The sequence below is a fragment of the Oreochromis aureus genome, linkage group 16 (genome assembly GCF_013358895.1).
Source record: "Oreochromis aureus strain Israel breed Guangdong linkage group 16, ZZ_aureus, whole genome shotgun sequence".
Classification (NCBI taxonomy): Eukaryota; Metazoa; Chordata; class Actinopteri; order Cichliformes; family Cichlidae; genus Oreochromis; species Oreochromis aureus.
In genome coordinates this window covers 3,548,402-3,574,237 of record NC_052957.1, presented here as the reverse complement: position 1 = coordinate 3,574,237, position 25,836 = coordinate 3,548,402, and the positions used below count along the sequence as shown (strand labels likewise).

Here is a 25,836-nt window from a genome sequence, read left to right as displayed (position 1 = left end):
CTCAGTCATTCTCAACCACACTAGGATGCGTCTCCTATTTTGACCTCAGGACTTCCAGGTCATACTCGGCACAGATGTTCCTGTATACTTTTCCAGCCACTTGGTTATGGCGTTCCATGTATGCCCTGCCTTCTAGTACCTTGCACCCTTCTGTTATGTCCTGGACTGGGGTCTTGCCTTGTGTGATAGACCCCAGCCTCCATGAATCTTGTGCCCAGAGCTTGTTCCTGTGCTGCCATGATTAGTGCCTTTGTGCTGTCTTTCAGTCTAGCTTTGTTCAGCCAGTTCCTCTATCTGCCAGTGGTATATGCCATGCAGGGGCCCGTCCTTCCATGATAGTTCTTTTCCTTGCTCCTCCTTTTTCTTGGGTTTCTATTCCCTGAGGTATTCACTGAGCACGTGGTCGGTTGAGGACATCTTCCTGATGTACTCATGGATGTCTGTGGTCTCATCCTGGACAGTGGTTCTGACACTCGCCAGTCCTTGGCCTCCATCCTTTGGCTTAACGCACAGTCTTATGGTGTTGGAACTGAGATGAAACCCTCCATGCATGGAAAAGAGCTCCCTTGTCTTGACATCAGTAGCTTCCATCACCTTCTTTGGCCAGCTTATTATCTTAGCATGGTATCTGATCACCGACAGGACATAGGTGTTTACTGCCTGGATCCTCAGGACTTTCCTTACTCTCTGCAGGTATTTAGTGGTTGTGGCTTTCATAGCAGCCTGTTCAAGGTTCCCATTTGCCTGTGGGATTCCAATGTACTTGTACTGTAGATGAGAGGCAAAGATGATCTTTTGACCACAGCTCCTGTAAACTCGGGGCAATGGACACAACCCTTTTGGACTTTATGTTCTCAAACTGCACCAGGATGCAGGGGAAATTCTTTCCAATGGGGAGTTAAGACCTCACAGCCACCTTCACCTTTAACTGTTTCGGTTCACAAGATTTGTTAGTCTTCTGGACCATTTGATCAAACTAACACCTGAGTGTTCAAAAAATGTGCTTGCAGAAACTAATCATTGATCTTTAGCTGAACATGGTCTGTGAACCTTATGGTCTAACAAAAGGTAGCTTTTTATTGGACAATCCATTAAATCACAGTAGTCCAATGAGGAAAACCAAAAATCAAAATAAAAGACTGCTTTAGATCAGGCAGGCCATTCCTCCCAATCACCTCCTCGTGGTTTTTCCATCAGGATAACTATGAAGCACAGAACCTCTTCCTGGATCCAAAATTCAATTCAAAGTGCAAGTATTTGTATTGAGTATACTCACAATTACCCAGTGCAATTTCAGAAAAGGAGTGTCCTTCTCTAATTAGAAAATTGGTCCTATCTGAATAAATGGTAGTGGAGGGTGCAGGTGGGTCATCCCGGCCTCTGTTTCCTGCACCCTGTCCAGGGTGGAGGGTGGCTGGTGATCCAGGGCTGGACTGGCAGCATCTTGGGATCGCTGCTGGCTCTGGGGGCATCCATTTGTCCGCACTTTGGAGAGTGGGGTGGGTGTGGATAAAGTTTGTCTCTGTGCAGTATCTGTGTGTATGTATGGCCAGCCTGGGTCTAGAGCTCTTTACGCCTAGGCCCATGTGGGATATTGTTCTAAACTGAACTGGATTGGGTAATGTGTTAGGAATGAAAGGCCACATCATATGATTGAATAACACCCAGCAGGCTAATTCAGGCTAATCCATTTTACTGAATTTTATTTGCACCAACTCAAAATGGTATGCATCCCTGACAATAACTGGATATGCTTTGAATGAGATGATGGATGGTGTCCTGGGGCATCTTTTTTCAGATCTGTACCATGGCATCATGGAGCTCATGGACAGCCTGAGGTGCAACATGGTGGTGAAAGATAATGTCCCAGAGCAGTTCTATTGATTTTAGGTCAGGTGAACATGTGGGCCAGTCAATATTAACAATTCCGTCATCATCCAGACACTGCCAGCATACTCTCTCTACATGAGAGACCTGAAAGAACCCATAGAATTTATCTGTACTGTCAGCAACAGCTAACTATGCATTTATAGTACACACTGAAAGAAACAAATTTTCATAAAAATATTTATAACATTTCTTTATATTGTACTATACTTTACTATTATACCTATGATCAAACCCGGGTAAAGCCTTCTGTGTGTAGTTTACATGTTCACCATGTGCTTGTTTAATTTTGTAATTTCTCATGGAACAAAAAAACATGCTACATTAATCTTGATCATAAGAGTTTTATTTCTTCAGTACATTAAAGTTTCGGGTTTAATATAAGATGGTAACAGAGGAAGTGGCCATTTACAATACATTAAGCATTACCTAATTAATTAACATTAATGCTTTAAAATCTCTATATGTGGCTTGACTATTTGCTCAATACAGCAGGAAACTGCATTTACATGCTTTAGTGCTTTTTTTAAAATAAAGTAATGAAAATGTAAAAAAAAAAAGGATAAACTAACTTCTAAAACTCAGAAGTTCTTTGCCAGCATAAGCAGGAGTCACTGAAATACGGAAAGTAATTAAAGTACAGATTCTTTTCTTAATTTTGGTCAATTTGAAGCCATAAATAAGAGGATTCATAATAGGAGGAATGACAAGAAACTCTATTGTCACAAAGTTTTGAAGGGTTTGAGGTAAAACTATTGAACCAAATCGGATATTCAAAACATCAAAAAGTATAGCCACAAGAAAAGTGAGTAGGGAAACTAAATGTGGGACACATGTCTGCATGAACTTTGCCCTCTTTTCTGTAGACTTTACACATGTTTTAATGAGGTAAACGTAGGACCACACGATAAACAAACCGTGGAATACATAAACAGTTATTGTAATATATGAAGCTATGTGGTTTATGATAGTTTCAGCTCGTGAACAAGCAAGTGTGACAATAACTGAGTTCACACAGAAGAGTCTGGAAATGCACGAGCTGCATAACTTCAGCCTGGATGTTAGAAAAATATTTACAGCTACAATGCAAAAAGGTGTGAACCAAGAAAAACATGCAACCTTAATGACTCTTTGCTTTGACATGAAAGAGTGATACTTCAGTGGCTGACATATGGCCACATATCTGTCAAATGCCATGAGTGTAAGAATCGAAACGTCGATGCAGGCAAAAGAATAAACCACATGAGTCTGAATAAGGCAACCGTAATATGAGATAACATGAACAGGAGAGAGCAGATCCCAGAGAAATTTAGGGTAAAAACCTGCTGTTCCATAAAGTGCATTCATGCAAAAAACACAGAGCAGAATATACATGGGTTCATGGAGGTTTTTGTCCAAGATGATGGTCACAGTAAGAGCAAGATTTAGCAGGAAAATGATGCAGTAACACAGCAAACTGAGAAAGAAGAGAACAAACCTGTGATTCACTGTTTCATTTAAACCTGAAAGAAAAAACATTGTTATTGCAGAAACATTATTCATAATGAGTGAAAGACTGAACTCTGTCCCTCACAGAGTCTGGTCTCTCCTTTTCTCTCTCTTGACTAGATCATCACCTGAGCTGGATTTTAAACCAACCAATCAATGATCTGGAAAGAAGGTTCACTGCATTCACAGGTGCTGCAATGTGCTAAACATAAAATAAATATAAAATAAAACAAAATTAAAAGCCACAAACAAATTTCAAGATACTATAAGTGTATTTTCAGTTTTACAGTTGTGTTCAGTTGTGATCACTAATACATTACAGACTGCGGCCAGTCTCAAACAAAGAGGAGTCTCCAGGTTTATTCACTATGACTGCGAGACTGAAGTGTAACTCTGTTGCTCACAGGTTGGTCTCACCACCTTTCTATACCCATAGTAGACCAGTAACACCTGAGCTGGAATTTCAAGTCAACCAATCAATGTTCAGGAGTGAAAGATCTCTGAAGAATCGAAATGTTTATTCCAAAATGGAAAAACATAAAAAGAAATCTAAAAACAATTAACATGAATGTTTAACATTATTAGATTCTCATCAAATAAAGAAAGTAAAAGTTTTCTTAGTAAATGAGCCGGTGTTTTTGTTCAATTCAGTTTTATTAATACAGCACCAAATCACGACAATGGTTGCTTAAAAACACTTTATATTCAAAGGTAAAGACGCAACAATAAAACAAATAAATAAGAGAAAATCCCAACAATCACATGACCACCTATGAGCAAGCACTTTGGTGACAGTGGGAAGGAAAAACTTACTTTTAACAGGAAGAAATCTCCAGCAGAACCAGGCTCAGGGAGGGGCGGGGCCATCTGCTGTGACCGGTTGAGCATGACAAAGAATTGCTGTGGTAGAGAGCACTTAATAATAACTAATGATTGAATGCAGTGCGGTGTATCAGCAGTCACCTGATCCAGTCCTAAGTATATGCTTTAGCAAAAAGGAACGTTTTAAGCCTCATCTTAAAAGTAGGGCAGGTGTCTATCTCTCCTGGGAGCTGGTTCCACAGAAGAGGGGCCTGAAAACTGAAGGCTCTGCCTCCCATTCTACTTTTAAATACTCTAGGAACAACAAGTAAGCCTGCAGAGCGAGAGCAAAGTGCTCTAATAGGGTGATATGGTACTACAAGGTCATTAAGATAAGATGGGGCCTGATTATTTAAGACCTTGTATGTGAGGAGCAGGATTTTGCATTCAATTCTGGATTTAACAGGAAGCCAATGAAGGGAAGCCAAAACAGGAGAAATCTGCTCTCTCTTTCTAGTCCCTGTCAGGACCCTTGCTGCAGCATTTTGGATTAGCTGAAGGCTTTTCAGGGAGTTTTTAGGACATCCTGATAATAATGAATTACAGTAGTCCAGCCTGGAAGTAATAAATGCATGAATTAGTTTTTCAGCGTCACTCTGAGACAGGATATTTCTAATTTTAGAGATATTGCGCAAATGGAAGAAAGCAGTCTTACATATTTGTTTAATATGTGCGTTGAAGGACATGTCCTGGTCAAAAATTACTCCAAGATTCTTGCAGTGTTACTGGAGGTAATGCCATCCAGAGTAAGAATCTGGTTAGAGATACTGTATTTTTAACATTTTTAGGACCGAGTGCAATAATCTCAGTTTATTCTGAATTTAGAAGCAGAAAATGTGGCTAAATTTCTAGAAATTAGAGCTCCATCAAAAGTGGACACATGATAGAGATGCATGCTTTCATCCATATCGACAGATTCAGAAATGGCACAGCACGCAATAAAATTCAAATCCAGAATCTCTTTTTTTCTCTCTGAGTGAACAGTGCTGATTGTGTCACCTCTGTACCTCCTCTGGTACATCACAGCACAGGGTTACAGATCTCAAAGACCTAGTAGACGTATTCAGCAGGCCAGGAATGGGGAAGATCACTACTGAGAGCAGGTCTTCAAGCTTTTTTTGTCTGGAGAATCCATTCAGATTAAAAGCATCTCTGTCGGCACACAGCAATAATCTTGACTGTATTTACACAGATTTGAGACATGTGCAGTGGTGGTTCACCCCTAATGGGCAAAACAGCTAAGCATCTTACATCTCTGGGTGACACTGGTTGCATTATGCACCATGTACTACAGTTCAGTGCTGCTTTCAGGTGTATGGGCCTGAATATTAGCAAGGAATACTGGAATCTTTATTTATATTATTGTATGTTGTTTCAGATTGAAAGAAAGTCAACATATAAACTGCAATAAAGCATACAGTCACATTTTAACAAAGTAGCTGCCTATTGTATTATAAAGTAACATTTGAACAGCAATGTTTCAAAGAAACACACTTTAACAATAATAATAATAATAATTTATTACTATGGCTATTCAGTAAAAACAGTTTGCAGGACTTTTATCTGAATCAGTTTAATTAAAAAGCAGCTTTTTCATTTTTACTGTGGTAGAAGTGCAAACAGGCAGCAGAAACACAAAGATATACAAGTATGATTCGTTTCCTCAAAATTATATTCAGCACAAAGTTGAAATGCTTATGAGAGAAGCACAGGCATAACAAATAACAGCTTTTTAGATGTACATATGTGTCCTTTAAATTGAAGATAATTTAAAAACAGTGATTAGTGTTACATGAATAAAGATCTAAATCTCCTTTTGTGCTAGAAAAAAGGTTTTGAGTTAAATGGAAGATTATAATGAAACAGTTGATGATTAAAAATGCATGTTAACTTATGGAGATATGCATACAAATCACTAAACCCTGTACTGAACTACTGTTCATTAGAAACAAGAAGATATCCTTGGTTTTTTTTTCCAACTTTAATTTTTATTAGTTTTAGTTAACATTGAAAAAAACACAGTAAAGAAAATTACAAACATACAAACAGGCTGGAGTTTACGTTTCTTTTCCATCTATCACATGCACATTTCTTGTTGTGTTGTTTTTTTTGGTGCCACTTTGGAATGCTTTCCACTTCCTCCATTGTCTATCGTATTTACATCCCATCAGTCTAATATTGAATGTTATTTTTTCAATCTCTGAGATACCCTCTACAATACTAATCCAATCTCGTTGAGTGGGAGGGTCTGGATGTAACCACTTCTTTGTGATTGCTTTTTTAGTTGCAGCTAGAATAATTTTTACTAAATATAAGTCCTCCTTTTGTATCTTTTCCTTTATGTTTCCAAGATACATCACTTGGCAAGTGTTTGGGAGTGCATAACCCAGAATATTATCCATGGTCATTTTAAGGTCTTCCCAATACTTTTTTAATTTTTATGCACTTCCAGAACACATGTGAATGATCTGCTTCTGTTTCTCCACACAGTCTCCAACATTTCTGTGGACTTGAGATCTGTTTACTTTTAATTTTGGGTGTAATGAAAAAACGTGTCAAATTTTTCCAGCAAAATTCCAGCAAGAGTTACCCCCTCCAAATATGGATGCTGTCGCACTGCTTGCGCTAGTGGCTCGGCATATAAGGCAAAAAGAATTGATGACAAGAAACAGCCCTGTTTTGTACCTCTATGTAGCTGAATTCTGTCCGTCAGGCTACCATTCACCTTGATTCTGGCTGTAGGTTGATTATAAATTGTCCTTATACATTGTATTGAACTGTCCTTAAACCCAAACAAGATATCCTTGGTTTAGGAGTTATTTTGTACAAATTAACAAAAAAATGAAAAGAAACATAATTCTTTTATTCAACCTTTGAGACTTTTTGAAGTGTATACTAAGGGAAAGGAGCTTTTGTCCATTCAGATAAAATTACTTGATTTTGAAATTTTAAAAATAACAACACAAATACTTTTTCGGATTTTGGTCAGTTTGAAACCATAAATGAGAGGATTCATAATGGGAGGAATAATGAGAAACTCTATTGCCACAAAGTTTTGAATGGATTGAGGTAAATTCTTTAAATCAGTTCGTATATTTACAACATCAATAAGTATTGCCACAACAAAAGTGAGTAAAGAGGCCAAATGTGGGACACATGTTTGCATGAACTTTGTCCTGTTTTCTATAGAATTGACACATGTTTTAATGAGATAAATATAGGACCAAACTATCAAAGCACCATGAAGCACATATATGATTATTGTAATATTTGCAACTATGCCATTAACTTTTGTTTGTGCTGGAAAACAAGCGAGTTGAACAATACTCCAGTTCACACAGAAGAGTCTGGAAATATATGGGCTGCATAACTTTACCCTTGTTGTTAGAAAAACATTTGTTGCTACAATGGAGAAAGGTGTTAACCAAGAAAAACACACTAACCTAATGAGTCTTTGCTTTGACATGATAGAGTGGTACTTTAGTGGTTGACATATGGCCACATATCTGTCAAATGCCATAAGTGTAAGAATTGACAGGTCACTGCATCCACAAGAGTAAATCACCAGTGCCTGAATAAGACAACCGTAATATGAGATAACATGAACAGGAGAGAGCAGATCCCAGAGAAATTTAGGGTAAACACCTGCTGTTCCATAAAGTGCATTCATGCAAAAAACACAGAGCAGAATATACATGGGTTCATGGAGGTTGTTGTCCAAAATGATGGTCACAGTAAGAGCAAGATTTAGGAGGAAAATGATGCAGTAACACAGCAAACTGAGAAAGAAGAGAACAAACCTGTGATTCATTGTTTCATTTAAACCTGAAAGAAAAAACATTGTTATTACAGAAACATTATTCATAATGAGTGAAAGACTGAACTCTGTCCCTCACAAGCTCTGAGCTCTCCTTTTCTCTCTAGCGTTGACTAAAGCGTCATTTCTGACCAGCCAATCAATGATCTGGAATCAAAGCTCTCTGCTTTTGAAATCCACTGGAGATTCAGCCATGTTGCAATGTAAAAAACATTAAATTAAACAAAATAGAAACAATAAAGAGGCATGAACAATTTTCTTCATAAAACTAAAATAACATTCACTTGTCACCAGTTTTCCAATAGGCTGGACAGTAACACAAGCAAAAACAAACCCACAGCATTGAAGGAAAAAAGGAACAGTTGGTAAAAACAACCAGTGAAGTCTTGCAATCCTGGAAAGAGGCCCTGGGGCAGATCCAGAACACAGAAACATGATAATGAAAGTATTTTCTAAAACAAACCAGGCCGATGAAATCAGAAACAAGTGGACGAGACAGAGAGAGACAAAGATAAGGAAACACTGGTGATGATGAGTTAGCAAGAGAAATAATGGGAAGGCCGGGCATGCCCAATGGTTTAGAGATCCTTAAATCGGACCTGTGGTAGAACTTCAACAGCATTCTAAGGGACGTATGTTCCACTAATATCCTTTCCACACAGGAAGCAGATTCTGGACATGAGGGGGATCACTCGTGCAACTATGATGTAGTTAATTAACTCCTTGATGGCAGAGACCCCGGGGTGAATGAGATTTGTCCTAAGTTCCTCAATGTTCTGGATGTTGTGGGTCTGTATCACTTAACATGTCTCTGTTGAGGGTCTAGTATAGCAACTTTTTCTGCTCCTGGATTGTGGATTGGCACGACTTGGTCGATGATTTTTTTTTTTTTAATAAAAATGCACCTGAGGGCGTGCTCATATTACAGATGGACCACACTTCTAAGCCTACCTGGGAAGGTTTATGCCAGGGTACTGAGGAGGAGAACCTGTCCATTAGCTGAACATCACATTCAGAAGCAGTTTTTCATAATGATTGTAGTATCTGCAAATACTACAAAAGTTACAGAGGGTTTCCAATTTGGTGGCCTCAGGACCATCTCTCTGCATTTTGTGGATTTGTGGTTCTTTTGGCTTCATTAGGTAGTGTGAAGACATGGGAATTAGTACCTCCAAGTCTGAGCCCTTGATTCTCAGTCAGAAAATGCTGGAGTGCCCACTCCAGGTTGAGGATGAGGTGTTGCACCAAGTTTAAGTGTCTCAGGGTAGAGAGTACATTGGTAGACTGACAGACTGGCGCAGGGTTGTCAGCAGTGAACTCTTTACCAGTCTGTTGTGGTGAAGGGAGAGATGAGTGTGAAGGCAAAGCTGTTAATTTACTATCTGTCAGACGTTCCTGCCCTCATTTCTTGGTGGTGAAGCAAACAATGTGCGAAGAAGTATTAGGGCCGCATAAAGAAAAAATTATTATTTTTCTTTTTGTTATTGATCATTTTGAGAATAAAGATGAAATTTTGAGAATAAAGTCATAATTATATTTTGAGAAAAAAGTTGAAATGTACAGATAACAATTGTTGTTTCAAAACAAACTGCAATGTTTGCTATACCCTCTACAAAATGTCTTTTTAGATGAATTAGTGAACCAAATTGATCAGCCGTCTTGTGATACAACAAACATCCTCTTTATTGGAACATAAAGGTTCACCTCAGTTTTGCCAAAAAACAATTTGATGATCCCCCAAGACTCTTGGGAAAATATTCTGTGGACTGACGAGACAAAAGTTGAACTTTTTGGAAGGTGTGTATCCCATTACTTCAGGTGTGAGAGTAACAAGGCATTTCAGAAAAGGAATATCATATGAACAGTAAAATATGGTGGTGGTAGTGTCATGGTCTAGGTCTGTTCTGCTGCCTCAGGACCTGAAGAGTTGCTGTGGTAAACTGAACCATTAATTCTGCAGTCTACCAAAACATCCTGAAGGAGAATGTCCGGCCATCTGTTCGTACCTTAAGCTGAAGCACACTTGGGTTCTGCAGCAGGACAATGATCCAAATCACACCAGCAAGTCCACCTCTGAATGGCTTAAAAAGCATACTGAAGACTTTGGAGTGGCCTCGGCAAAGTTCTGAACTGAATCCCGATTGAGATGCTGTGGCATGACCTTAAAAATACAGTTTGTGGTTGAAAACCCTCCAACATGGCTGAATAACAACAATTCTGCAAAGATGAGTTGGCCAAAAATTCCTCCATGGTGCTGTAAAAGAGTCATTGCCAGTTATTGCACATGCTTGATTACAGTTGGTGCTGCTAAAAGTGGATGAACCGGTTATTAGGTTTAGGGGGAAATCAGTTTTTCACATAGGGCCATGCAAGTTTGGACGTTTTTCCCCTTAATATTGAATACCTTTATTTAGAGACTGCATTTTGTGTTTGCTTGTCTTAACCCTACACCATAACTTTCAACCTAATCTTACCTGATGTGCACCTCCCAAAAAACTACAAGCCGGGTCGGCTCAGCCCACAAGTCTTATTTGTGTGGAAGGTTATAGCATAGGGTTAAGTGGGGTGTCCAGTTATGTTGCAAGTTATTATGCAGAGTCACCACTGAATCATAATTCAGGTAGAGAGAAGGTGTGGGGTGTGATCATCCTGGAGGTAAAGCCAGTATTTCTCTACATCAAAAGTAGTCAGCTGAGATGGCTACTTTTGATCGCTCTGTCTCTCGCCCCCTCTCTCTCTTGCTGTCTCTCCCTCAGTGTTGCTCAAGTCAGAAGCATATCTGCAAGTTAATCGCAAGTGACGTTTCCCTCAGGATGAAGCCACAGAGGTTTCTCCTTTTACTCATTCCCTCCTTTGCCTTCTTTGGAGCATGTTACATGGACTTTTAACAAGTGTTGTTACCACTCGAGATGGTTTTAATCGGATTTTAAGTGACAGCAGGTAGGCTGCATGTTCTGTTCTTCTTCTATCTTGTTAGTTTACATAATAAGTAATATAGTAGCTCATCCACACCCTTGTTTGCAGTGTGGCTATTCATTTTCAGTTGGAGGCAGAAATTAGTTGTAGCTAGCTGAGTTGCGAAGGTATCCTTGGGCAACATACTGAACCCCAAGTTGCTCCCGATGCATTCATCAGCAGATAAGTGTGTGCACGAATGTTAGACGATGGGCTTAGGTACAGAAAAAAGCATTTCTATGAACGTGTGTGTGAGGTGAAATGGCTTGTAGTAAAATGAGTTTTGAGTGCTCTGTTAGTGTAGAAAAACTCTATATAAATACCAGTCCATTTACCATCTCTTTCTCCATTTGTCTTGTCTCCCTTTCTTACTCCTAACTGCTGGATTGGGCCTACAGGAGGAAAGCCAGCAGCCATGGGATCTCCCTGGTGGTGGGTCCACTTTAACAGTTCCTTTATTGAAGAGAACCATGAGTGTGAAGTTTGGTGTGTAGAGTGTCTGCCTGTCCCATTACATTATAAATTTTCTAAGGGTCAAATTCCCCCTAGGAAATCTAAGCCACAGTCTGCTATAGCTAGCTGATCGCACTGCCACACTAATTAGCTTAATGGAACACACCGTAATTTTCCACTAATCTACACTAATGAGCCACAGTAAAAGTCAGCTTCTATGTTTTTCTCTGCTCTGGCCCATGAGGTAGCTATCCTGTGGTTTAGTAAAACCACAGTTTTAATCCTAAACTGTCTGATGATGAAATTATGTGAGTGGGACCCAAGCAGACTCACGGACATAGAAATTAAAATTCCTGCTTTAGGGTAAGACACTGTGAGCTTATGGTCAAGTCCATGATGGCCAAATCCATCTCTCAGTGGTTGCTTTACTAGTGCTTAACTGATCACAGAAATATAGACACATGACAGATTTAAAAAAAAAAAAAAAAACTCTCCCTGGAAACAGCAATCTTGACTGTAGTTACACAGATTGGAGACAAGTGCAGCTGATCATACCTACCCATGCAGCACAAGCACAAAAGATGCACGAGTATGATTAGTTTCTACAAAACTATATTCAACACAAGGTTAAAGCGTAAATGGGATAAGTGCAGAATAATATGGAAGGGCTTTTTAGAAGTGCGTTAGTGTATTGCAAATTCATTGGAAAAAATGTAAATAATAGTAATCTTTTTACACAAATACAGTGTCTTTGATATGCTGCACAGATGGTTGTGGTGGATGGGAGATGGTCTGCAGAAGTATGTTTTAGAAGTTGGCTGTTGTGCTTGCATCCTGCTGTGAGATTACTTTGTGAAATATCTGGAGGTGTGAAAATTTCAGGCTCTAGGAAAGTTTTCTATCTGACAGATCTGTTAAATGAGTTAAATTCAGAAATTAACAAAAATGAATAGTATATCACATTTTTAATGGTCAATTTTTCTAAGTGTTTTCTCGTCCATAAACTTGTCAAAAATACCATAAATCTTCATATTTAATTTTTAAATTTATATCAACATTTATTTGACATGATAGGTATCTTTTAAAAATCAAAGTTCCTTTATCTGAAACATGTCACTCTATAACACAAACCATTTGTCTGTCACTAGAGTGCAGATAACTGACTGTATTTACTAAATACATTAAAAGCCTTTTTCCAATTCAAAAAAAGAAACATGCTTTTAACATTACTGCTTAAACCTGTGTCTGTATTACATGATTAAAAGAAAGCTCTTCTTAGTAGAACTATTATATCCATTTAGCTTTAATGCCTATTTATTTTTAAGGAAGTAATAAAAATATCAGAAATGGAGTGGGATTAATGGCATTTAGTACCTCTAGACCCAGAGAGAGACGGGCTCTCCTCTCTCCGTGCTTTTAGGAGGTTGAGATGGCAAATTGGTCTTGCTCAACCCCTGTCACATGGCAACACCTCACAGTCAACATCAGCCAGTCGCTGTGTGACTTCAAAGAGTCCTCGCCACTTGGCAAAAATTTGGAGCTAGAGGAAGGGAGTAATGCAAGCACTTTATCTCCCAGTAAAAGGTGACTGGTTTAGTTCCTCTATCATACAGCTGCTGTTTTGCCAAAAGGGAGAAAATTCCATGGAGGGCTGAGGTACCTCCTACACTGAAAACAACAAGGGTCCAATGACTGGTTCCAATTCCAATGCCCACTTTTTGCAGAAAGACTGTGAAGGGGCACTTGTTTGGAATATCATGTTGAATAGTCTACCACAACAATGCCAACTCACTCAAATGGAGCCTCCATGAGTGGTAAAGGATGATGCAATGGCACTTTTTGGATGGCTGTCAGGTTAACCAGCTGGCATTCATACCAGGCCAATAAAATCAGGCCATTATTCTTTCCAGAGTTTTGTTCTATCCCATATGACCAGCCATAGGGTTGTAATGAGTTGCCTGAAAAATTATTTCCTGACAACCTTTCGACACCAATAACTCAGTCTTCTCTTATCTTGTCAAAGTGTCATTATTCACTTGATATAATCTGTCCCAGTCAATAAAAAATGTTTGTACTGCATCAGCCCACATCAGCTGACCATTAACTTTAATTACTTGATTAAAGGTAGAGCGAAAAGTGCTTTCTGCAAGTTTGGCTAACAATTGTGCCAGTATAGAGTCTCAGCCAGGTCAGGCAGTCGCTCTGCCCTCAACTGAAGGACATTTGGTGCCACTGTAGCAGTAGCACTTTCAATTGTGAGTCCTCCCCAGTAACTATGGACCTCACCTCAGTCTGCCCCAGGGCAGCTGTGGCTACAACTGTAGCTTGCCTCCAACCAGTGTGTGAATGTGTGTGTGAATGGGTGGATGACTGGGTATGTAAAGCGCTTTGGGGTCCTTAGGCGGGGCTAGTAAAAGCGCTATACAAATACAGGCCATTTACCATTTACCATTCACCTTCAGGTTTTCACATACCCAGTTCTTTATTTCACATACTTTTGTTATATACACACACTTATATGCCTACCACTGCACAACCTTCATGCAGCTGCAAACATGGTAACCACACAGATGTAATATATCACTGCTGATACAGGGACACAAGTCAGCAGTCTGTCACAGAGAAACACAACGGGCATCTACATGTACAGATACAAAGAAGGTCCAGGTGACAAGCAGGTCACCCAGAATCTTCTTGCTATGAGGTATTATGCTAAACACTGCACCACTGTACCACCTCTCATACATTAAATTATAAACATAACTCCAGTTACACAGGTCATAAAGCTAGTGTTCCAAATGTCTGGACTGAAGAAGTTAATTACAGCATAAATTCTTCAAGTCTCTGTCTGGAGAATCCAGTCAGGATATGAACCCATCGCTCTGTAAACAGCAAGAATCCTGATAGCATTTGTAACATCGGTGAAACACAGCTGTAACACAGGCTCAGCATGTGGGATGGTGTGATGGTGGACCTCACATATGTGGCTCCCTCACATCCACCCCCAGCTCAGCATCTCTGTGTGGTTCCCAACATTTTTCGTTCACTGTAGGCAAATGTGTTGTCTCATGTTCTACAGTCTTATCCAAGGCTTTTAATTGTGGAGATTATTACTGGTGATATGGTTTGTTGTGTTGTGTTCAACAGTATTTTCATACTTTTTCACACTTTTCTGTTGCCTGCAACACCTTGTTACAAGTGCTAGAACATGTTTACCGAATCAGGTGCGTGCATTGAGGAAGTGCATTAACCTTTAGTCATGGTCCCGGAGGAAACACTTTCACTTATTTTTAAAGAAATTCAAAATAATAGTTTCTTGCTAATTTTAAAAGAACATTAAACTCTCTCTCTGTGAAATGCTCTAAAACTGTCAATATTTAATTTACAGTGCATATTGGAGTGAGTCTGCATAAAACAGTTTTAGATAACTTGGTCTGAGATTTGACTTTGACTCTGCCAAAAGTGAAAATGTGAGTGATAAATGTGGAGCTGTATGAATTCTTTCTGTGTGACAGAGCTGTTAAAGTGTGTAAAATTAAGAAATTAACAAAATCCTAATTTGATCATTTGCTGGAGAATATCACATTTATTAATCATTCTCCTTAAAAGTAATTTGTTGTCCATAAACAAGAAAACACATATATTCTTGTTGAATTTACACATTTTATTAATAATATGTATTGAGCATATGACCATAAGTATTACAAATGGGTTTTTTAAAACTCAACTCTTTATTTCAGTTTCTTTGTCTAAAACAGTCACAGCACTGGAACATGCTTTAATATTAATGCTGAAACATGAATCTATCCGCATTTACTCACATATTAAAAGAAAGTCGTTCTTAGCAAAACTATAATCCCTATTTAATTATTTAATCATTAAATAGTTGATAGTAAAAGAACCTTTTAATTAGAAATGGCACAGGTTATTTTACACTATTTTCTTTGTCATGTGACATGTATCTAATTAGGCATACTAACTTTCTTAGGATACACTTTCTAATTTCTGGTAACTTTAAACCATACATGAGAGGATTCAAAATGGGGGGAATCACAACAAACTCCAGTGACAGAACGATGGCCAGAAATGGATTCAGCTCTTCAAGGTCAATTCTGCTGAGGGCAACATCACAAAACACAGTAATTGAATAATTGATAAAAGTAACAATGTGTGGCAGGCAGCTCTGTATGACTTTGCTCTTGAACACTGAAGAGCGCTTCCTACAAACAAGGAAAATTCGCATATATGTATACAAGACAAAAGCAAGTGGCAGAAACACTGTGGTTATACTCACAAACATGCCAATAATATTATTGATCACTGTAGGGACGCACGACAATTTTACAACAGGCCAGTTGGCACAAAATACCTTAGGTATCTTATTGCCACACATTGGAAGTCTGGAAGCCAAATAAACACAGGCTGCAACTGAAAAGGCTGGATAGATCCATGCAAAAGCGAGCAACTTGGAGATCACCCTTGAAGTTAGTTTGCTGTGGTAATGCAAAGGCTGGCATATAGCAACAAAGCGATCATATGCCATTATGCCTAAAATGGTAAGCTCATAGGATGCATAGGTGTATATGATATAGATCTGAGTGAAACAAGCCGAACGTTCAATCAAGTTAGAGTCAGACAGAAGATCTCTTAGAAATCTGAAGAAAAATCCACCAGAGCCATACAGAGAGTTAATTGAGAGGCACATAATAAAAATATACATAGGCTCATGTAAGGCTTTCTTTCTTGATATTACCACTATTATGACAAGATTCGCTGAGATAATAAAAGTATACAAGAGTAAAAACAAGACAAATGCTGGGTAGCGAAACTTTCCTATGTTCACAAACATTGTCAGATTAAAATATAGTGGATAAGAATTGTTTTCCATTTACCCCATAAGCAACGGGCAGTACCACGGTAGATGAGCGACACAGAACAACACAATACAACAGAAATATTTTCAAACCAATCAATTATGTAAAACATGAACAAGTTAAAAGATATTTGTAATAAATCCTGATAAGTTAGAAAATAAATTGGAAAAACTTTTAGTTTCAGTTATATTTAAAATATAAATTCAGTGTTTTTTAAGCCTCACCACAACTGAAAGTCCTTTGTGTTGTCAGTGTGTGTGGTCTGTGGAACAGCAGGTAACCACTGAGGTTTAAGAGCAGTGCTGAGAGCCTCTTTAAGTAGTCACACAAAAATGTATGACGGCAGCTGAGAGTCATCGCTCCATGGAGAATCTAAAACAATGATAGTTTACATTATTGATGATAGCATTTGTGTACAAAAATAAAATAAAAATAAATAAGTACACAGTTTATTTATTATAATGATACACTCACCAGACACTTTCTCAGTTATACCATGTTCATATCCAGTTTGAGCCTTTTTTTACTTCAAAAATGCCTTACTTCTTCATTTTGGAGGTTCGAAAAGGCACTGGAAATGTTTTTTCAGAGCTTTTGGTCCATATTAATATGATAGCATCACAGACTTACTGCAGGTTTGTCTGCTGCACGTCCATGATGCAGAACCTGCCATTCCACTACATCTGAACAGTGCTCTTATGGATTGTGATCTGGTGACTGTGGAGGAAACCAAGATGATCGGGTCTTTGTGACACGGCACATTAACCTGCTGGAAATGGTGGCCATCTGAAGATGAGCACACTGTGGTCGTAAAGGGACGGACATGGTCAGCAACAGTCTGCTTGGTAAGTCATGATGGTATCAACCCTGCTTCCTGGTCCAAGTTCCCACTGCATTCATTAAGGCTGGTGTCTTTTTATGTGTTGTGATCTTATTTTATTAAATATAAACAAGCCTCTCAAAATAATCATTGGGGATTGTTGGCCGCTCCAGGGTTTTTTATAGCACTATTCATGTGTGTCTTTAAGCTCAATTTTTAAGACCTCGTGATGAAACTGCAGCCCATGTGCTCATGGTTTGGAAGACACCAAATAACTGAATGCTTCACTCTGAGGCAAATATTTTAATTTGTACATGAAGCTTAGGAACAGGAATTTTTTTGTAGCGAGTAATCCAAACCACACAGCAACATATTAATGGCTAAGCTCATTGAGTCAGATGTTCTCTTGACTGAAGTTTGGTTCATTTTCAGTGTCTTTTTTGCCATATGATTGCATTTGTCTGTGACTATCAGGGACCCTGACATTCAGTGGAAAAGAGAAAACACTCATCCTCCATCTTTGCTGTGCTAATGTGTTCATATTATCCTAACCACAGTTTTGTAACTAGCCACCAGGTAGCACACCAATATATGCCAGCAAGCCCAACTTCAATAACCCTTCAGACATTGCTGCTGCTTAGTTATTCCATCTTTATTTATGCATAACGTGATAGCAGAACAGTACATGTTAGTTTCTTAGAAATCCATTAATCAGAACATGGTACATCATCTTTAGATGGAAACCAGCGAGCTAACTTCCTGCTAACTTCTAACTCAGTTAAGCCTCATAAATCCTCTTTTTCATGGTTGTTCAACTTTATTGTAACACCTGGGAGAGCAGCCACACTGATCATTTTATTAAAGGTGAAAAATTGTAGATTGTTTTAATCTCACTGTTTGTTTAGGTTTGGGAAAGGAAGAAGAGTTTGAACCTGGAAACGGCCAATGACGTCAGAGGCCGCTGTATTTAAACAATGCCTCTGATTGGCTGACTAGAGATTTGTGTTAAAGAGACAGGTTTGTGACCGTGGGTAACTAACTGCTGGTGATAGAAGCTATAAAGTTAAACATGACTTTCAATAGCACCAGTTAATTTTTGAAAGGCCCTAGAAGGGAAAAAAGAGAGAAATAGCCCGCGAATATGACGTCACTTCCGGTTTTGCTGAGTAACGGCAGACATGTGTACTGTCACAACGTGATGACGTTTATTCCAATGTAGGAAGTGCCATGAGCAGCTGATCAGATCGGCAAAACGTGTTTCGGGATTATAATGTTTTTGTTGCTGCCAGCGGTTTTTACGCGATTTTTCCAAAGTGGAAGGAAACCGCGGCCTGGGATAAGTTGAATGCGTGATATGTAAGTAAAACCCTCCGTTTTTTTATGCAAAAAAAAATATTGCTCCAGAATTTTTGGTTGCAATTCTTCAGGGTTTAATGCTAGATATGCAAATATGATCGTGTCCGCTTTGATGGGCTTCAAAGGGTTAAAGGAAGTAAAGCGCTGTCAGCTCAGCAGCACCGGAGGACACAATGATAACTGAGCACATGATAACAGAATTATTTCTATGTGTATGGAAAGACCCCTTCACAACATCTAACAAGGCCAAGGACAGCGACGAAAGTGTCACTGATGAAGAAGGTTTACATGTAGAGGGATTACAACAAGCTGCAAGCCACTGGTTACATTCAGGGGCAGCGAATCCAGAAAAAAACATGTAAAAGAGCCTGAACAGTTCAGGGGGGACACAAAATCTGAAACAAAGATGAATTCATACAAGATTGAAAGAAGAAAAATGTAGAGAAAGAAAGGAACAGCTCATGATCTCAGCAGGACAAAAGTTTACAGGACTATACTATATGCATACTGTAAAAGTAAATAGGATGTTTTTCAATGCGCAAGTCAGTCACCTGATCTCAACCTCACAGAACATTTTCAGGTATTAAAAACAAAGCAGAATGCAGAGAGACAGTAAAGGCCTGACAGAGCCTCTCGAGGCTGATGTTCAGTAATCTTTGTCTGGGACTTTAATCCACATTTTAAAAACATAACTTATAATTTTGTCTAATTACTTTTGATCCTCTGAAATGGTGGACTACAGTAAACATATATTATGTTGTTTTGAGATAACTGGGCTGAAATAACTGATGATGCTTATTTGGGAAGGACTTAACAGGCCCAATATTCCAAATCACATCGCAGCAGGATTTTAACACAAGTCCTTACTTTGAACTCGCTATATGTGTATTTAGGTGGATACAGTGATGCATAATGGAATACTAAAGATGGATTCACATACATGAAGGATTTATTAGGACAGACCAAGTCATTGGGACAGACAAAATCTATTTCGTTTCAAAGCGTCTTTAGGATAAACTTTTAAAACAACTTATCAAAAACACACACAGGGGCATGAATGATGCAAGTACACTGAAAAGAATTGCGCGAGTCCCTCGGCCCTTCTAGATGTCCATCACGGCCATGAACCCCCACGTGTATCTCCTTCAGGTGCTAAAACACAGAGCTTGGGGGATTAGTGTCAGTAAAGTGAACTTGGGTAAGCTGTAGTCAAATAACGTTTAATTTATCTCCTGGTTCAATGTTTGATGAGGCTGAAATTAATGAGAGCCCATGGGATGGCTTACTGCTCAAGTTGGAAATGGTCAACAGGTCATTACCTTCATTATCCCACAAGAGCAATTATACACACTTTGCAACGCCCAGAGGGCTGTGCTGGGTTACCAAATCAAAACAAAGATGTTTTTCAGTGTAAGTGGTCAAGAGAAGGATCACAAACTATGACAAACATACAGTGAAACCAGCTGACTGACCTAATGAACTTGTTTGTGGAAATCTACGATGGCAGCAGCCATAAACTTTATTTCACACTTTTATGCTACACTGTATACACATAAAAGGGCCCATAGCAGTATTGACTTTTAATGGAACAGTGTTACTACTAATAATACTGTGTATATTCATTTTGTTTTGTTTGTAGTGTAGTAAATGTCAGATAAAGGTAGCATGACAGACGTTTACTTTGACTATATGAACATTATGTAGGCGTTGGTAATGGGTATTAATTTGTAAATAACTGAACATGAATAACTTATATAGTATCTTATGCAATACTTTCTTTGAAGATATAACACATTTTGGGGTAGAAAAAAGAATTCCTTAATAAGATTATAACGTCCTAAATGTTGCCAGCACAAACAAAGTTAGTAGAATTTTAAGCAAAGCAAAAGACATTTTCTGAAAGTTTGACCTTATATGATCTTGAAGAAGAGGTCAGAGGTCCAAAGTGATATTTAGAATCCTCATATATCATGTTGTTAATTTAAACAATGACAGTAAGAAACATAGTCTTAAATACCTCTATAATGCATTATTGTGACATTATTGTGAATCTGTTGACCTTAAAGCAGAGGTCAGAGGTCAAATGTGACATGATATTTTTATGAGGCCTTTTGGCATTTTTTAACCAATAAATCATTAACTGGAGCTTGAACACTTTGATGGATGTAAGCCAAATGAATTATTACTGGATTGTTAACATAACTCTGCACTCCTACAAAGTTTCATTCAAAACTATTTCTATTTTGTTAATGTTCCAGTATGAGACAGTACAATCTGTAGGAATTGTCCTATGAAAGGGTTAAGTAAGAGGCCCTGCCTCTGTTGTGCACTGTTAGCAAATCTGCAGCCGAGTTTAGTTCCTGGCTTCAGAGGAACCTTTTAACTCGTAAGAAGCATTTTTCTGCATCAGTTTTACTTTCTGCTTTTCTTCCCTCAGTGTTTTAAACATATCTCTACTCTCATGTGTGAGACTGCAGCTTCAGTTCAGTGATTTTTTTTTTCTTCCTGTTAATGCTTTGATTAATGTGGAAAAACGCCAGTGCAGGAAAAAACAAGAGTGCAGTGTGTGTCCGGACAGAAAGCAGCTCTAACAGAGGCTGTAGCAAGAAGACAAGAGAAGATATACAGAAGCTTCATTAACAGAAAAGCAGTTAAAGTCAAACAAGAGGCTGAAGGGCAATACGGGCGAACTTTGCTCCACAAAGAAGGCTGCTTTACAGCCCAGATTAAAAAGCCGCAGTTGTTAACAGAAGAGTGAAAAGGCAACTCCATGGCATACCGGCTCTTTGAAGGGAAGGATCATGCCTCCATCTACCAAAAGTATCGCTTTACACCTCCAGCAGGGCTCAAGGATATTATTATTCAGTACTTAGATAAAAAGGTATGCTATGCTTAAAATATAATGTGCAAATTATCTTAACATATGAAGGCCTTTCCTAAGGAGAGACATTAACAAGTACCAAACTCCTTTCTGCAACTCCAGAAGGGACAGCCACATGAGCTGGCGGTGGATCTGGGATGTGGAACGGGACAGAATTCACGTCTACTGGCACCGCACTTCAAGGAAGTAGTGGGTCTTGACATCAGTGAGTGTCAAGTGGAGGAGGCCAGAACTGTGCCAGGGTACTCCAACATCACCTACAGGTAGGAGAGCTTCCAGGCTACAGCCTGTAGGAGTGTGTACAGTAAGGTAAGTACTGTGAGCAAGTGATTTACAATACCATGCCATGGGCGGTATCGGCCTTCTTATCTGGCTCACAGCAAGAAAGTAAATAAAAGTTTTCTCAATGCCAAACTGTTCTTTCAAGATCATGTCCACATTTCTCTTATAACTGCCAAGTCCACAGCTTGAGGAACATTTCTATTGTAAATCACTTGTTGAGTACTTCCTTCATGTTTCACTGCAATATATTTTCCTGAGTATTATCAAGTCCATGCAATCATCCTGTTTATGAAATGTAAACTTAAAGAGGAAAACTGGGTTGAAATAATGGCTGAAACCCTTCATGTAACTCAGTGGTGTTGTGATGTAATGGTGCTGATCGGTTTTGAGCTGACTAGGTAGAAGTATCCCTTTACATGGGCAGGTTGCGTATTGTTGTGTCTGTTGCATTTGCAGAAAGGGGACAGCAGAGGAGCTTCCGTTTTCAGATGGATCCGTAGACCTGCTGACGGCAGCTTCAGCAGCACACTGGTTTGATCAGTCGAGGTTTCTGGCAGAGGCAACTCGGGTCTTGAAACCCAGAGGCTGCATGGCTCTGCTGGGCTTCAGCGATTCTAACACCAAACCCAACTACCAGAACTGTGGAGACAGGCTCAAAAACATCTATGAAGAGGTAGGTGCAGACTGATAATCAGAGTAGTGTTAAAGTCCATTCCCGTGTGCACCTTTGGATTGCTTTCAGTGCTCCTGGATCTCTCCCTGAAAGTGTCCTGTTCTACTCAAACATCCATGTGTGCATGTGCGTTATCACCTTGGCAATCAAACTTCGACTTTGCCAAAGAGGCTGCAGCGTCTGAGCCTGACAGTGGTGAATCAGCTCATGAATGTGACAAAGAACACGTTTTTGCAAAATGCCAATTCTTTTAACTTCATACAAAGCGTCATTTGTAAATTTTTTTGAAGTTTAATTACTTCAGCTGCAATTTTTCAGTTTATTTTTCTTGTTCAGTAAGAGAAATCTGGTCTGTTTAGAGTCAGATTCAGTGCTGTGACTGAGGATCTGTGAACTTCATCACTGACAGTGTTTGTTCACATGTGAAGGTGGATTCAAACATCTTCTGCACACGTGTCTTTATGTGAGAGAAGAATAAAACTTGAGCAGTGACACTGTCCTGAAGTGATCTGTCTGTAGCGAATCAAAGTGCAACAAACTGTCTGTGAAGTTAACTGTCTCAGTTTCAACATCAGCAACGTGGTTAATTTTTAAGCACTGACAAAAACACCTGGTGCAAAAACGCTGCTCTTGTTGCTTTCCAAGAAGAGTTTCAGATCTCTGTTCCTGCTCGGCTTCCATGAAGTTCTTGTATTTCACTGCGTTTAGTCTCATTCTTGATGACTCAAACTGTAATCTTTCATCACAGAAATCTGCTTTCCACAAACAAACCACACAGCTTTACTTCTGACTTCAGTACATAAATACTTAGAAGTCTTGTCTTATTGAAAACTTCACATTCCACATCAGTCTTTCTTTTGTCACTGTGACATCTCTCAGGGCTAGAAACCTTCAGAAATAGTGAAGGTCCATTCCTTTGTGCACATCTACATACATTTAAAAAACATAGTAGTTGCTTAAAAATAAAAGCAGCAAAGTTGTGTTGTGATTTCCCATAAAATCACACACATGTGACCCATGTGCCACACGATTGCATCCACTTAGAGGCAAACACAAACATATATAGAGCTATAAACAGAGATGTACGGATAGATAAGATGTATAATAACAATAAAAGTAAAAGTGTACAGCAATTTAAAATTAAAGACATAAAAATGATAAACACCAAGACACAAACAGCAGCCGGCACTGGACTGGCCTTTAAGGTGGAACACCCAACTAATTTCAGTTTGCCTAATGCAGCATAGACTAAAGGCTTGGGGAAAGAGCTAGCCATTCTCTGTGCCTTAACAAAATCCAGCACCACTGAAGCTAAGCTAAACCTTCTCTCTGTACTTAAAATGCATTATAAAACTTTTTATTTTAAAATGTTTGTACTTTGTAAATGTCTCTTGTGGAAGAATAATACTGGGCACTGACTGTTTTGAGAATCTCATATTTTTGTAAAGTCGCTAGGCTTAGCGCCGACAGACAGCAGGGGCCTGATTGTATCGACAGCCACACTTCATTTGGTCCGATGACTAATTTGCAACAGTTCCACCATTCACTGCTTTAATGTATTCTTTGTTTGTCCTTTTAGAGATGTACTATTTTGACAGCTTTTGTCACAGAATAAATGGTGCAGTACCATCTCACACCTCTATGAACTCACTTTCAGGTGAAGCAGGCGCTGAAGCCGTACATGAGCAACCCAGTAGCTGTAGCTGAGGGTAAGCTGGACCCGCTGTACTCTGCCATTCCCTTTCCAGACAAAGAGAGGTAAACACAAACACATCCCTGCCTTTATGCTTCCTCTGTGATGGTTAAATAAAAACTGCTTAAGCACAAAAACAGCATTAACCTGTTGCTTTACAGGAAACTCACTGCCAATTATACAAACTTAGGCTGCAATGATTTTGTCAGCTGTGTGTAAAACTAATCTTGTGCCTTATAGAAGATATTATTGGTGCTTTTTCATCAGATTAATTGTATTATTTTACTGATCCGACAGGATTGATTGTTTTCGAGCAAAGTCCTTGATCTCAGTGAGGCATCTAGTGGGTTTCATGCAAAGCTGGTCCATGTTCCAAGCCTACACTTTGAAAGACCCCAAAGGTGCCGAAGAGCTGCTGTCCAACACGGAGAAGAGGTCACCTGCACACACACAGATATTTAACTGGCCCGTGCCTGTTATTGTAATCTGACTGAAACTTTTTGGTGTCACTGATCTTCTTACAGGTTCCTTCAAGAGATGGGAGTCACATCTCCTGACACTGAAGTGGAGCTTGAACTGGATTATTACTGCATCCTGGCCTGCAAACCACATTAATCAACACTTCAGCATTCAGTGAATATCACTGTGAGATAAACAAGCTTGTTGTTCTAAATAAACTATGTTTTTATCAGCAGATTCTGTGTTTTACTGATTTTCTTGAACTGGACACATGTTTCATTATGTAATGAATAACTTCATTAAACCGGTGTCTGACATGGACAGTCACAGGTTACATAAGGGGAAAGAAAGAATTGAAGATTAACCAGCCTACCACTGTGTCACGTCAGGGGGTGGAGGTGGGTGGGTGCTTGGATGCGTCTGACAACGGTCATGACACTGTGGGTGGCCTGTCCTCTTATTGTAACCATATCAGTGTCCCTTCCTTAATATTTCCAATAGTTAATCTGATGTTCCAGCTGAAAGAATGGCTGTCATTATCACACGGAAATCAATTTAAGAGATATTTCTGGCATTCACTGAGATTTTTACATAAGGATCTGTCAGAATCAATCAATATTTTTACTTAGTGTAGGTATTATTAGGTGTAGTGTAAAATCAATCCACCCATTCTCTTCCGCCTATCATTTTTGGGGTCGCAGGTGGTTGGAGGCAGGGTACACCCTGGACAAGTCACCAGTCTGTGACCATTTAGAGTTTCCAGTTAACCTGTCTCCACTAACTGCACTCTTTGGACTGTGGGAGGAAACCAGAGTACCTGGAAACAACCCACACAAACACAGGAGAACATGCAAAATCCACACAGAAAGATGATGGTGGACTTAAACTCAGGACCTTCTTGCTGTGAGGTAACAGTGTTAACCACTGTGCTGCCTTAGAAGCACATGTAAAATTCACTCTTAAAACTTTACAACTTAAAGTGGCCTGCTGGGATCAAGATTAACTCACTGTGCCAAATGTGTTTTGCTAAGTAGCTGTAAATCTCTCAAGAAGAGATATCGCCGAAGTTCATCATAATTACTTCCTTAGAGGTTTTTTCATGAAAGTAATCCCTTCATTCCTCTAAGGTACCCCACACGTGGGAAAAGAGGAAACCATTACTTACAAAATAAAATATGTGTTGTAGGTTACATTTAAAACTTTTTGGTACAGGAATTTGAAGTACTAAAGGACTCCACTTTAGCTTTAAACACACAAACTAGACATGCGCACACACACACACACACACACACACACACACACACACACACACACACACGTCTCAATGTTGGGAGAAA

At 39.1% G+C, this 25,836-nt stretch overlaps 4 protein-coding genes across 6 annotated transcripts; 1 reads left to right on the top strand and 3 right to left on the bottom strand.

Annotated features, from left to right (window-relative positions):
* Positions 1-372: 372 nt before the first annotated feature.
* Positions 373-3,435, bottom strand: LOC116325696 (olfactory receptor 5F1-like). The gene is made up of 3 exons (XM_031746667.2): positions 2,460-3,435; positions 1,394-1,485; positions 373-768 (listed from the first exon to the last, which is right to left on the bottom strand). Exons 1-3 carry the CDS (start codon positions 3,427-3,429, stop codon positions 373-375), a joined length of 1,458 nt encoding a protein of 485 aa, XP_031602527.2. The 5' UTR covers positions 3,430-3,435.
* Positions 3,436-7,156: 3,721 nt separating this feature from the next.
* On the bottom strand, positions 7,157-8,107 carry LOC116325697 (olfactory receptor 2K2-like). Its single transcript, XM_031746668.2, has one exon. The coding sequence runs from the start codon at positions 8,099-8,101 to the stop codon at positions 7,157-7,159; it is 945 nt and encodes a 314-aa protein (XP_031602528.1). The 5' UTR covers positions 8,102-8,107.
* A 7,279-nt stretch (positions 8,108-15,386) lies between these two features.
* LOC116325698 (olfactory receptor 6N1-like) lies at positions 15,387-16,349 on the bottom strand. Its single transcript, XM_031746669.1, has one exon. The coding sequence runs from the start codon at positions 16,347-16,349 to the stop codon at positions 15,387-15,389; it is 963 nt and encodes a 320-aa protein (XP_031602529.1).
* Positions 16,350-18,360: 2,011 nt separating this feature from the next.
* On the top strand, positions 18,361-24,736 carry zgc:162396 (uncharacterized protein LOC555292 homolog). 3 transcript variants are annotated; one of them, XM_031746682.2, is made up of 7 exons: positions 18,361-18,511; positions 21,052-21,392; positions 21,495-21,655; positions 22,131-22,347; positions 24,005-24,105; positions 24,338-24,475; positions 24,565-24,736. In XM_031746682.2, exons 2-7 carry the CDS (start codon positions 21,282-21,284, stop codon positions 24,653-24,655), a joined length of 819 nt encoding a protein of 272 aa, XP_031602542.1. In that variant the 5' UTR covers positions 18,361-18,511; positions 21,052-21,281; the 3' UTR covers positions 24,656-24,736. The 3 variants fall into 3 exon arrangements, with proteins under 3 accessions (XP_031602542.1, XP_031602541.1, XP_031602540.1); XM_031746681.2 differs by having other exon boundaries at positions 18,363-18,511; positions 20,949-21,392; XM_031746680.2 differs by lacking the exon at positions 18,361-18,511 and having other exon boundaries at positions 20,841-21,392.
* Positions 24,737-25,836: the final 1,100 nt, after the last annotated feature.

What these genes read in the sequence shown, in the direction of transcription:
- LOC116325698 (XM_031746669.1), bottom strand. Translation starts at nt 16,349, where the DNA reads ATGGAAAACAATTCTTATCCACTATATTTTAATCTGACAATGTTTGTG.
- zgc:162396 (XM_031746682.2), top strand. Translation starts at nt 21,282, where the DNA reads ATGGCATACCGGCTCTTTGAAGGGAAGGATCATGCCTCCATCTACCAA. An exon ending in TCAAAAACATCTATGAAGAG is followed by an intron (nt 22,348 to 24,004) that starts GTAGGTGCAGAC and finishes ACTCACTTTCAG; the next exon opens with GTGAAGCAGGCGCTGAAGCC. An exon ending in CTGTCCAACACGGAGAAGAG is followed by an intron (nt 24,476 to 24,564) that starts GTCACCTGCACA and finishes ATCTTCTTACAG; the next exon opens with GTTCCTTCAAGAGATGGGAG.
- LOC116325697 (XM_031746668.2), bottom strand. Translation starts at nt 8,101, where the DNA reads ATGAATAATGTTTCTGTAATAACAATGTTTTTTCTTTCAGGTTTAAAT.
- LOC116325696 (XM_031746667.2), bottom strand. Translation starts at nt 3,429, where the DNA reads ATGAATAATGTTTCTGCAATAACAATGTTTTTTCTTTCAGGTTTAAAT. An exon ending in AGAACTTCTGAGTTTTAGAA is followed by an intron (nt 1,486 to 2,459) that starts GTTAGTTTATCC and finishes CACTCTCCAAAG; the next exon opens with TGCGGACAAATGGATGCCCC. An exon ending in CACCCTCCACCCTGGACAGG is followed by an intron (nt 769 to 1,393) that starts GTGCAGGAAACA and finishes TCTCATCTACAG; the next exon opens with TACAAGTACATTGGAATCCC.